This window comes from Cinclus cinclus, chromosome 9 (assembly GCF_963662255.1).
Source record: "Cinclus cinclus chromosome 9, bCinCin1.1, whole genome shotgun sequence".
Lineage (NCBI taxonomy): Eukaryota > Metazoa > Chordata > Aves > Passeriformes > Cinclidae > Cinclus > Cinclus cinclus.
Window position 1 is genome coordinate 12,445,152 of NC_085054.1, and position 12,554 is coordinate 12,457,705.

At 36.5% G+C, this 12,554-nt stretch overlaps 1 protein-coding gene across 2 annotated transcripts in view; it reads right to left on the bottom strand.

Annotated features, from left to right (window-relative positions):
- SLC4A10 (solute carrier family 4 member 10) overlaps positions 1-12,554 on the bottom strand; it is a 112,796-nt gene that overhangs the window by 25,100 nt on the left and 75,142 nt on the right. For both annotated transcript variants that reach the window (XM_062498601.1, XM_062498600.1), the window contains exons 9-14: positions 11,901-11,988; positions 11,291-11,437; positions 10,620-10,720; positions 9,070-9,244; positions 8,751-8,884; positions 7,382-7,627 (exon numbers count right to left, since the gene is read on the bottom strand). In XM_062498601.1, the coding sequence (XP_062354585.1) occupies positions 7,382-7,627; positions 8,751-8,884; positions 9,070-9,244; positions 10,620-10,720; positions 11,291-11,437; positions 11,901-11,988 (891 nt within the window). The remainder of the gene's footprint in view (positions 1-7,381; positions 7,628-8,750; positions 8,885-9,069; positions 9,245-10,619; positions 10,721-11,290; positions 11,438-11,900; positions 11,989-12,554) is intronic.

Here is a 12,554-nt window from a genome sequence, read left to right on the forward strand (position 1 = left end):
TGTGAGTAAATAAAACACACTTTAATGGTGCAGCTCCCTTTGAAAGCCCCATGGCCATTTATCCCTCAGCAGTTGCCCTTTTTCTGTTTTCAAGACTAGGAGACACTTATTATTCAGGATTTTACACAATTCGAAAGGCACTAGAGTTTGGATCTCTTATTTTTTCAGCATTCACATATTGCAAGCTACACCTATTTAAGATAAGGATATGATCTATAAAAGATGGAACTGCAGCTTCTTCCTAATTAGTCAACATACCATTTCCCCTTCCTAGAAGGGAAAAATGCCTTTCTGGCTCACTTAAGATAGCCTGAGAATGAGATTTGCTCAATATGAATATTTATAATACTTAAAAAACTGCAGGCAAGTATGATAAATAAGTTGCAAAATGTGCTTGTTTAAACAACATGTCTCACTGAATATCAGAGCACATATTTGGTAGTATGAGTGGGAAGGTTTTCCCAGAGCACAGAGGACACTGAGCGTGCTGTGCACTGATCACCTAACAGAGACAGAGGAAGATGACAGTATGAAATGGAAGATAACATCACTAGGTTTGCTTTTAAAGTAAGGTAGACGTGTAGGAATGCTTTCCATTGCATTTACAAGGCTGAAGTGTATTAATAGCAGAATGCTGTGTGTAAGTTCTCTCCAAATACAAAATTTTCATGTGAATTACGGGCATTCACAGAATCCTTCTGTTTGTCTAGCACTTCTATGGGAAGAGAAGTTTGTGCCACCATAAAATGATGTCTTCTCTGCTGTCTCATACCTACAATACCTGTATCTCTGGCACTATATTTACTGTATTCCTTCTCATGCCAACCTTCATACCAACTAAATCAAAGTCTCAGTGGAGAAAAGACTAGAAACAAAATAATTAATAGTGATGAAAAATGGACTTGTCAGTTAAGTTCTATTCTCAGTATCATGAAACCCTTTCACAGCACAGCTGTCATGGCAAGACAAGATTTTTTTCTTCATTTATTTATGAGATCTGCCATCCTGAATTAAGACCATTAAGTTATGCAGCCCATCTCTGACAGTCACGAACATCAGTAGGCATCCACAAGTATTCTCTAAGGTTACAAGTTTGTATAGTTTAGTTAGTTAAGTTCAGGAGGAAAACAGAAAAGCCTATTGAAGCACCTAAACAATGTACTCAGCAGCACAACAGGTTCACAAAGAGAGAAAAAAGATAAATCTGAGAAGAGGAACTGATGTTAGACTGAATAAATCTCAAAGAATCAGGTTCCTTGGGATAGCTCATGAGGAGGAAAATCGTGTTTTGTCAAGGGGGAAGTCTAGAAAAGAGATTTATAATCATATTGTAGCTTTGTTAACCTGGAAGGTTGGGTTTTATCAGCTATGTGGTACAGTATGCAGTCCGTGCATTTGCAACAGCACTATGGTTTGTAACTGCCATACACAGAAGCTCCTGTGCAGAAAAGCAGTGTAACTCTGGGGGATATTGAGAATTCATCTGAAAGCTTTCACTGTGAAATATTTCTAGGATGTCACTTCACCCTGCTTCCAAAGGTAAGAGCACATACACTTGAGGGGAAGAGGTTCAGTATAATGCTGGCACAGAAATAATTACTGCAGTACACTACAGTGCTATATGGTCAGCTGGAGTTTCAATTGTTCAGGTGCTATGCATCAATACACATAAAGGTACTGAAACAAAACCACCCACGGATGTTCTGTAAGCCTTCCTAGATTTGGAAGGCATTGTGTAGACCAGCTCTCAACTACAAGCTGAATGCTGTGGAGAATTGCTTAACAAGGAGATCTATTTCCAAAGTGGAAGGGAAGAGCAGTAGGAAAGAACAAAACAAGGTGGGCACTCTCTGGGTTCAAATGAAGGAGAAAGAGACAAACGCATCAGTTGGGTTGGGCAGGCACAGAGAAATCCTGGAAAAAAACAGAATAAAGAAAAAGAAAGCCTGGATTCCAAGGTTTGTCAAGAAGCAAAAGGGGACCAGCAGCTAAACTCAGTGCGGACACTTGCATGGCTGCAGGAAGAAGAGAGATATTCTTATGGAAGGACACACAGGACATGGCACAGTTACTTAACTGTAAGAAAAAAAAACTATAAAGGGGAAAAAAAATAAAATCTGTATTCATATCTAACTTCAAAGAAATCATTTACAGGAACTGGAATTCAATTACATGCCTGGGACCATAATAAGCAATACTGTGCTCATCATCACTGACTCTTCTTATTCCACCTGCATGTTAAGGGATACAGGGTATGAACCAACCTAATTTGCATCCAATAATGATGTATTTCGATTAATTTATATAGATAATAGAAGATTTAAAACTTGCTTGTGCAAAGAGTGGTATGCACAAAAGTAATCTTCACAATGCCTTCTAGAAGCAATGGTTTCTATAGCCTGAAATGAAACTGAGATTGACATGATCTTGGCTCCCTAATTACATCAGAGTGGGATTTTCTACTCCTAATGCTTAAGTGCATATCAATACTGAGACAGATTGCAATATGCATATTACTATGCCAAGAAATCACTTTAAAATTATTCAATGTAATCTGTTAATAATTGAGTAACTTCTGGTAAAGAATTATTAAAACAACATGAATTCATCACTTTGAAAAAAGAATTAATAAAAACCAAAAAAGTTATACAAAATTCCTTTATATACCAAAAAGGTATATAAAGATCTAAGCAACCTCACTCTGAGAAATAACTTAACTTCTGTATTCTAAGAGAACTATCTTATAATGCTTGTATTTTGAAGAATACTGGATTGCTTTCTAAATCACATCCTTTTCATCCACAATGCTTATTCTGTTTGCCTTTTAAAAACAGTGGGTTTTTATCTGGTCCAATATGGGGTTCTCTTTTCCTAGCAAAAATAACATTCTAATATTTAATATACACATTAAAACTGATGGGCATCAGTGTTCCAGACAGGTTTCACTAACTGGAGATATATTTGCTACCCAGGGTAAGGAAAAAACAGGAGGAGGAGAGTGCAGAAATAAGAGTTGCTATGCCAACCTACGAATGCTAATGGCATGACAAATACAAAAAGGTCACATAAAAAAAAAAGAAAATCTCTGATCAAGAAGTATTTGTATTTAATTTAATAAACAATGCAGCTACTCTACTGAAATTCCTTCAAAACAATGGAGTTTAAAAATAAAAAAAATATATATAGCACAGTACCACACTGAAAATCAGATTGTCTTTGTCCTTCCTTTCATTTATCACTTAAATGCCTTATTCCTTATCCATATCAAAAATATGGTGTTTTAGGAAAAAGTTACATGTAAATGCTGAACGTATTTGCCTGCAAGTAGATCACAAAGATCGGGGTAATACTTAAATACAGAGTAAAAAATAAAATTTAAAATTTAGTAAAAAGTGCATTATGTCTAGCTTTACCTTAATTAGATCATGCAATAAGATTTTTTTTGTCTTTTTGAGGTAGAATTCTGTAACAAAATCAAAACCCATCTTCTACTTAAGATGGTAAAATTCTAAATGCAATTTTTAAAGAAATATTTTTGCAGGTTTTTCAGACGATTTTCAAATATTTGGACGTGCTTGATTAAAAACTAAAAAAAAAAAAAAAAATCCAACTGTTCTGAATGTTCTTCCGCTAGTCTTCTAAGGTGTATTATGGCAGATATTAATAATGGCTCCTGTACTCTCAAATATAAGGAGATGCATGCAGTGCAGTTTTTTACATCAAATTCCTGCAACAGAAACTGTAAGCCCACCAAAAAATACAGAATGGGTTTTCTTTCTTACTTGAATTATGGTTTCAATCTGGTTGAAATACCAACCATTTAAAATTACTATTTTCTTTGTCTCTCTAGTACTCCAAAGAGAACACTAACAAAATGCCAATGACTTTTCCTGGGTCAAACTCATCTCTCCACCAGGGCAAAGGAACAGTACTGTCATGTTGACAGAACACCTGTGGACATCAGAACATCCTCAGAAAGCCCATGGGAGAAAAGGGGATGGCTGGGCCACAGCATACACTGAAAAATTCAAATATATTCAGTGTTCTGAACAATTTATCATCAGCTTTTTGAGTGGGTAACAGAAAACACAGAAACTTTACAGTATAACTCGAGTTTTCTAGCATAGAATTGCAGATCCAAGATAGTTTTACATAAGCTTTGGTTGAGCATTTCAAAGAGAAATGAGTTGCTCAACCTTTTGAAGATCACCCATGGCTAATTAAAGACCTGCCAAGGCTTTACTAACAATTAAAAACTTGTCTTTAAAATCCCCAAAGAGGAAAATGCAAACAGCTGTTTTAATTAGCAAAACAGCAGATACTAATTAGCTTCTGTAACAGAATATGCTGATCCTTTAAGGACAGGACCAGTTTCAGCCCGTTTGTTACCCATACAAGCTACAAGTAGAAGGCCTGGAATCAGATGCTGCAGGAAAAGCTTCTAATTCCTTGTGAAATCAGTATTTCCCAACTTCAAGTACACAAAAGAGAGATTCTTATTTTGAGTAAACTTTTATGCTTATCCATCTTTTAGTTTCTTATCTTTCCAGAACTGAGTCATGTACAGACCTTTGAGCAGGGACTGAGAGTACTTGAAATGTCTTGTGATGATCCCATGGGGATGATAATTGTGACATCTCATCTTCTGGGCAAAAGGCCACTGTATCTGGACAGAATAACACCAATATGTGCACATATGCACAGCTAGCCCACAGAGCTCAGGTTGCATCAAGTCTGCTGTGAAAGCACATGGCAGCTGATTTGGACAGCAAAAATAACATTCTAATATTTAATATACACATTAAAACTGATTTGGGCAGCTGATGTAGAATTGTTGCAACTGAGCACATCTTCCAATTCTCCCAATCTTTTGGGACTGGTTCTGAATAACTAAGAAATCACAGATGAAAGAGAAAGGTATGGAGAGAACAGGAGAGGCTGGAATTACCCTTTTGCTGTGTTCAGAGCCCAGACCCTTGGAGAGCAGCAGATATGCTCTTACAAGTTAATCACTGCCATTCCTAAAAATCAAAGTTAGAAAATGTAAGTCCCATCCCACAAGATCTGTATGTCTACAGCTAGGCATTCTGCTGTTAGTGGGGTCAGTTATTATGGGCATGATTGACAATAAACAGGAACATGCTGCAAGTAGAAGCTGCAGTGCAAGTGCCAAATGTGAGACATAATATAAACGTTTAAAAGGCAATCTATATGTACTATCTACAGAGAGTGAAAGAATAACTGAAAATGTAGGTATGAAATAATGAACTGAAATAACTACAAAATACTGTATCAAATAGGTTTGATATCAGTGATAACAAGTAATTTTGGTATCTATGTTTGAAAACACCCGACAGTGGTGAGACCTTTCTTCCGAACTTCTGGAAGACACTTACTTTTCAGGAGCTGTGTTTTGAAAAATCTAAAACTGTTGTGCTGGTATTCCAACACTGTAGGGCAGGATAGCTCAATAGGTGTAAATGGAGGATGACAAATGCTGCTCTTTTACCATTCTCTGTGCTCTGCATATTTTACATTCACTACTCAGTCACCAAGAGCAGGCAGCAATAAAACGCCACCCTTCAAAAACCAGTCTGGGATTCTGATTATTGAACAGCATTCTAAATAAAACCAACAACATTTATTTGTTAACACAAGGATTATAATGAGAAAACATTTTCACAAAATACAGACATAACTGCGACTGTACCCCTACAAGCAGGACTGTTAAATTCATTTCTCTGAAATCTCTAGCAATACTATGGGATTCAGTTAGCCATGAATACAGCTACCCAGGAACCCATGCTTCTACTTATGTCTATGCTTTCCATGACATATTTTAATATCTCAGCTCCACCTGATAAATGTTTTCTAAATATTTTTTTCCTTGCATAGCATTTCAACATCTGATTTTCAAAATGACAGGAGGACATCATGCTCTCTTTTCCTTTGAGACAACTACTTTGAAGTGGTAAAGGAAAATAAAAAAATCCACAAAGACGGTGCTATATGAAGATCATCAGAGTAAAATACCTACTTCATAGAAGGTGAGGAAAGTTTAATAAGACGATGTAACCTCAACTGCATGCATGGTCTACTCTTGATGTCTGTTGCTTTCTCTTCAAATGAATATTCTTTTGTCTACTGATTAAACTATTAAAGAGGAATAATAATATTTTCAGGTATTGTGATAAGAATATGTCATGGCAGAACTACAGTTTCTCTAATTTAACTTGTTCTGTGTATTAAGGTATATAATGTACATTCGAATTCAGGATTTGCTAACTATTTTTCTAGTGATAATATACACAAAGCTCAAATGTTTTCTCTGTTGCTGTGTTCTGTTTTTCCCAGCTTAAAATGCAAATGAGACATTTGGTTGAGACACTCCTGTTTTTCCAGTGAACAGAAGATGTGGCACTGCTCAAGCACTGTTGCTTTAGGGCCCCACCCAGCTCACGCAGAGGGTTCAAATGGGTTCAGTGAAATAATAAAGACATTCGTGGAGAGGGATTTTCATTGAAAATGCTTTTTAATGACATTTTATTTACTGATGTGACCAAGCTTAAGTGGCCTCAGGACAGACTAGGATCTTGTCCTTTACTAGAACAACACTTTTGTTCTCATATCACAGAAACAGGTCTATGAGACTTTACTTTTCAATGAAACAATACTGATAAAAGCAATTTTTTTTTATTCCCCAAGTAGATTACCACCTGTCTAAACTTCACAATAAAGTAAAGCTGTTTAAATGGAGTTAGATTAAAAATCTTTGCATTAAGAGCAAATTGATTATGAGCTACTGAGATGCATCTAACAATTCCAAATCCACTTCAGCTCTTGTGGATTAAGCTTGGACCTTAAATGCCAGAGAGGTTAAAATAAAGGAGGTACATCAATTTTTAACCTTTTAAAAAGGTGAATATTTCAACTTGGGAAAGAAAAAAAACTCAAACAAGACAACTATGATCTACAAACATTACATGACTATCCTGTTGCCACTGAAAGATTATAAATCATAACTACGAGGTTATAGGAAGAGACCATGAGTTAAGTCTCATTAAATATAAAATGAACAGAGACCTGAAACTGAGGTCCCTTTAAGTCCTATTTTTAATTCTACGATTTCCAAGTTAATTATGTTGAAGCTTTTCCAAACCTCAAGTCTGGAAATACATTTTTTGCTTATCTTAAGTAAATGTGTCCTGCTTGTACACATCCCCCCAGTAACTACTACTTCCATATGACAGCATGACTGAATAGCTTCCACATGCTGCAGCTACTGCAAATTTTCCTGCTGTGCTCCTCACAGAGAAAACAACCAATGGGGGAAAAAAAAAAAACAAAACAAAACAAGTTTAAGAGAAGAAATTTTACTTACGAGTACTTTGTCAGCAGCTCCAAATTATTATGCATGTTGATTGGATACGTCTCACTGAGATGAAACAGCTTCTCTAAGGCCTCATAAATGAAAATGATGCAGATAAGAGAAGCAAAGGCTTCTTCAGTAAACCGGGTAATGTAGCAGACCAGGGAGCTTGCATCAGTTGCAACAAGGATGATGCACAGGATTGCAGTCCATAGCCCAATGCTGGCTCTCAGAGAGAGGTATGACAACCCGTACTCTCTAAAAAGAAGAAAAAAATAAAACACGCTTTACCTTTTGTCCAGTCACAGTAAATGGAGACAAGGCAGCTCCAAAATTTCCTTTTGGGACAGTCTGAATCAGAAATTATGTACTTAACTGTGAATAGAAGATCCTATCAAGTCACCTCCTGACCAGAGCTCTTCCCCTAATTAACAGGACACAAAGAGCTCTATCTCTATTAAAGTGATCACATGAGCAGCTTTGAGAGCAGTCACACACATGAAGTGTATAAGGTCCACTCACTCTTTATCCCACATCCTGCTTTGTGAACAACCAACACCTGTCAATTTCTTTTTAAGCTGTGAAAGAGTAGCTATAACAACTTTCATCAAAATTCTGTAAGCTTACTGCATATGATAATAGAGCTCCAAACACACCGTGTGACATTATCACAGCAAACTGAAAGGTCTGTCTGAAGGTGTGAGAAAATTTGAGTGCTAAGCGAGGTTTCCTACTCTGTGTTGTGCAGAAGATGCTGGTAGAGAAGTCCCTGTCATAGCAATGAGGCAGAAAAGCAGACTGGATAGCAGAGAAGCATGATGGGTTCCAAATGGAGACAATTTTTACCCACACTGTGGCAGAGATATGTCAAGTACAGCACATTAGCCTACATGTGGCTCTTCTGGCATGACACATCACCCCCTCTCTGTCCGGGTGAGGGGATGGCATGGTCTGTATCAGTGACTATTGAAAGAGAGCACCACGTCTACTGCACTTACTTGCTCAGTGAGAGGCAGCACCTTTCAAGTTAGGGATGAGATAAACCACTGATTTAAGCATATTGTCACAGAGTAGAGAATGAGAAAGTTTAACAAACAAACAAACAAAAAACCCACAAACATCCTGAAGCTGTCATTCCCTTTGAAACAACTGAGGGAAGGGGGGGAGGGAAGAAAGAGTTTAAAAGGAACAAAAGCCCAAAATTTAAGAAAATTCACCTTTCTGCATTACCAATTCACTGCACAATTTCTGGACTCAGCAACATGATAAAGACAACAGTTTTTCTTGCAGTGCACTGCTGAGGATTTCAGCTTTGGGATAGGTGTCTCTACTTTCGTCTAACAACAACTGAAGGATAATGGATATAATGATCTTCACTTACTTGCAAAATTTGAATAAGATCTTCTCAAACACTAAAACTGGTCCTGTGCTGCCAAGTATAGTGAGAGGCTGTCCACCAAAAAGAGAGTAGGCAATTCCAGTCATGGATGCTCCAAACAGCGATTCTATTGCACTCTGAATATGATACAGAGAGAAGTGTCCATAAATTTTCAAACAGGTTCTTTTTGCAATGTCTTAGTCCATAGCCTTCTAAACATTGAAACACCAATATATAAAGGTGATTCATGCAACAGTAAATATATACTAACCACAAAAACAGGAATGTAAGTTTGTTTTAAAAGTTCAGATTTAACACATACTATACGACCTTCAGTTGCTTCTCCCAGCAGACCACCAAACGTGATGACAGGAGACATGCAAGCACAGTAGAGAAACAAAAATGATGCCAGACACTGCAGACTGAGAGCATCCCTGAAGTCACTCCAGAAGAAGGGAGCTTTTCTTTTGATATCTAAAATTAATCCTCCAAAAAATCTAAAGAAAACATAGAAGAGCTCAAATTAATTAAGGTGGCACACAAAACTTCCTTCTACAGTACTGCTTCAACCACACTCCAGAGAAGCTACTGTTCCTTGATCAAATGATCCATACACCTATGTTTCACCCTTCATAATAAAATAAATTTATAGGAAACCTGTCTTTAACTTCAACCAGAAAACTATTGTGGTTTTAAAACAAACTGATTTCCATGTCTCTTTTATAAATTCTTCAACTAATCATCCAGACCCCAAAGTTCTGAACAGTTGTTTGCTCCCATGCACTATATCAAGCTGTTTATTACATGAAATAATTCTTTACATTTGTTTAATTAGAGAGGTATCACAGTGCCTATTTTCCCACACATTTATACATAGATCTTAGAATTCTTTATTTGAGAACCTCTTCCTAAATAACATAAATGAATATATGCTACCATTTTTCAAGGACAAGAACTGTCATCTTTTGTCATTTACAATGTGTCAAGTATAATCAAATATTTAGGAACAGATGTTCCCTTACAAAATACCATGCAGCTAAAGTAAATAACCCCACAATTCTCTTTTCCTCACCGGCACACAATATATCAGATGCTGCTGAGGTAAAGAAGAAGGTGTAGCGCTACTACCTCCTAAATATTAAAACAATCCTTCAAGCTGTCAATTAGCAGGTTCTCTGGTGAGAGAACAACTTCCAGCCAGACCATCATCTTCCCTGCCCTCGTGTACATGAGCACTGCAGTTCAATCTTTAGCTTCATACAAAAGGCAGGAACAATATTTAAATATCAGGAGGTAGCAAAGTAAAAGAAACATCTATTGCCCAGCTACACTGCACTAAGGCAGCCGCTGACAGCTGATGCACTTACACCACACCAAATCAGATGAGAGATTATTTGTATTCCTTGGGGCAAATTCTTCATTCTGATGTAAATTGCAGCCACCAGGGTAACCACAGCCTCATGTACCAAGACATATCATGGCTTACTGAGGTAAAAAAAGAAATGCTAGAGCTGCACAACACAGAAACTTCGACTACAAAACAGCTGTATGCATTCATAATATATGGCACAACACTATATCAAGTCTTCTTTCATCCTGTACAAAACCAAGAAACATTAATCCAGTTTAAGAGAGGTCTGCCCATGGTAAATATTAGAGAAAGGAGATGCAATAAATACAATGAGAAAATTCAAACCCTCTTTCCCTCTCCTGCTGTCTGCAAATAAGCATGTATTGTCCTCTTCAGCTACATGGCACAAAAAGCCTGAAAGACATCATGAGCCAAGACACCTTTGAGAGAGAACCAGATCCTTGTGATACCTCTTGAATATCACTTTGAATGCTTAATATTTTAAATATGTTTTCACTAACTTTCCAGTGCGTTGCAGTTCTGGTCCAGAGTGTCCCCCAGGATGTTCTGCTTCCCCATGGGCTGCAGTCCCATTTGGCACTCCTGGGATCTTACGCTTCTCCTACCAGAAGGAAAAGATATTTCTCATGGGTTTTAGCACCAAAATAGATCTTGAAAGTTAAAAGCTTAAACATAAAAAATTTATTTTGAGATTCATCAACATAACCTCCTCATAAGCAGTAGAGGAGCTCTATTACCAGAGAGCTAATAGTAAAAATAGAATTGTGATTCTGTGAAATTTAAAGAATTGATCACAAAAAAATTTTGACTCAGAAAACATTTTCAAAAGTAACAAGCTTTGATCAATTCTTGCAATAAGCTAAGAAAAAAGCAAATCATGACTATTTGAAATAAGCAAGGACGCTTAAGACCACTTATCCCTGAATTTAGTATTTTTAGATACAACTGCCTGTATTTACTCAGGAGAGACCTAGTACTGGACTACACCAAATGTCATCACTATACTGTATGCTTGCAAGTCAAGGGTTCTTCTAAAGAAAATTAACCTAAAATAAAAAGAGCATGCAAAACACAGTGACAACGCTTAAATGTTAAATTAATGAGACTTAAATCTACAAAATAAAAATTCATCACAACTTTTAAAAGTGTTTGAATTTTACACTGTACAAACCTGAGAGGGAACATTTTTAGGTGGTTCTATTCGAATTGTTGGGTCCCACTCTCCAGGAGGGAGAACAGTAACCTGATCAAGAAACTCATCAATTCCGGACACCAAGTCATTGCGGTCTTTTGCTTTGTAAGCAACATCATGGAATACCTGTGAAAAATGAGATGGAAAAAGGAACTCTCTCCAAAATACTGGCCCTCTTCTCTGAAATAGGACACACTTTGTAAAGTTCCCCCTTGAACAAACCATCTCAGCTTTAACTGAAAATAGCTTCTGGTATATAGCTCTCATAGAAATTCCAGCTGCTACTGAAAAAACATCCTTATGGCTGCTAAATATTCTAGAGATTTTGCAGCTTAAACAAAATTAAATCCACTGGAAAGCTACTGAGTAAAATAGAACCTTATTGGTGAAGATACCTTTGCTTGTGAATATTGTTTCTCATTCTGTTATCCCCTTACAACAGCATAACCTGGGCTATCAAAGGATCTTGAAAGGAACTAAAATGCTCATTGTCATCACCAGGATGATTAGCTACATTTCATCTGAAGGATTGGAGATTCCCTATTACACCTCTCCAGTTAGTACAAAACTGAACCACGAATAAAAATACCTCATCTGTCATTAGTGTTGCAATTGATCTTCCAATCTCATGGTATTGTTGGCCTTTACCCAGTGGTCCAAGAAGAATAAACAAAAATCTGTAAATTAAAGGTAAATTTGAGAAATTTTAAAGGATGGACAGTTGAAATTAATATAAATATTGCATAAATATATATCTAAAATATGGATGAGAAGAATCTCTCAGATAAACACTATATATAATCTCCTTCAAGATCCTAACACATGCATTTAAACATGAAGCTCTACTTAGAAAAAAAATGTGAAAACAGCTTCCAAAAATATATCATAAGCTTAACAGTCAGTCTTGATTGAGACTACCAAAACCTCCTTACATAAGAAACCTTAACTTATATAATAAATGTATGCAATTTTAATCTATGTACAGAACATATTATTTAATTCTGTTAATTCAACATGGTTACGTTATGAATGGTTACGGTTACATAAATTATTGTCATATCGGTGAAGTTAACCCAAATAAAAATACTTTTCAAATAATTTTTACTTCCATTAAGTCTCTGGACAATAGGCAAGTAAAGGTCCATAAAAGGCAGAGGATTAATTCCTGAAATAACTAATGAAAATAACTAAAATTCTCAGTTTTACTAAAATGCAAATGACAACATTTTGATGTGTATTTCTT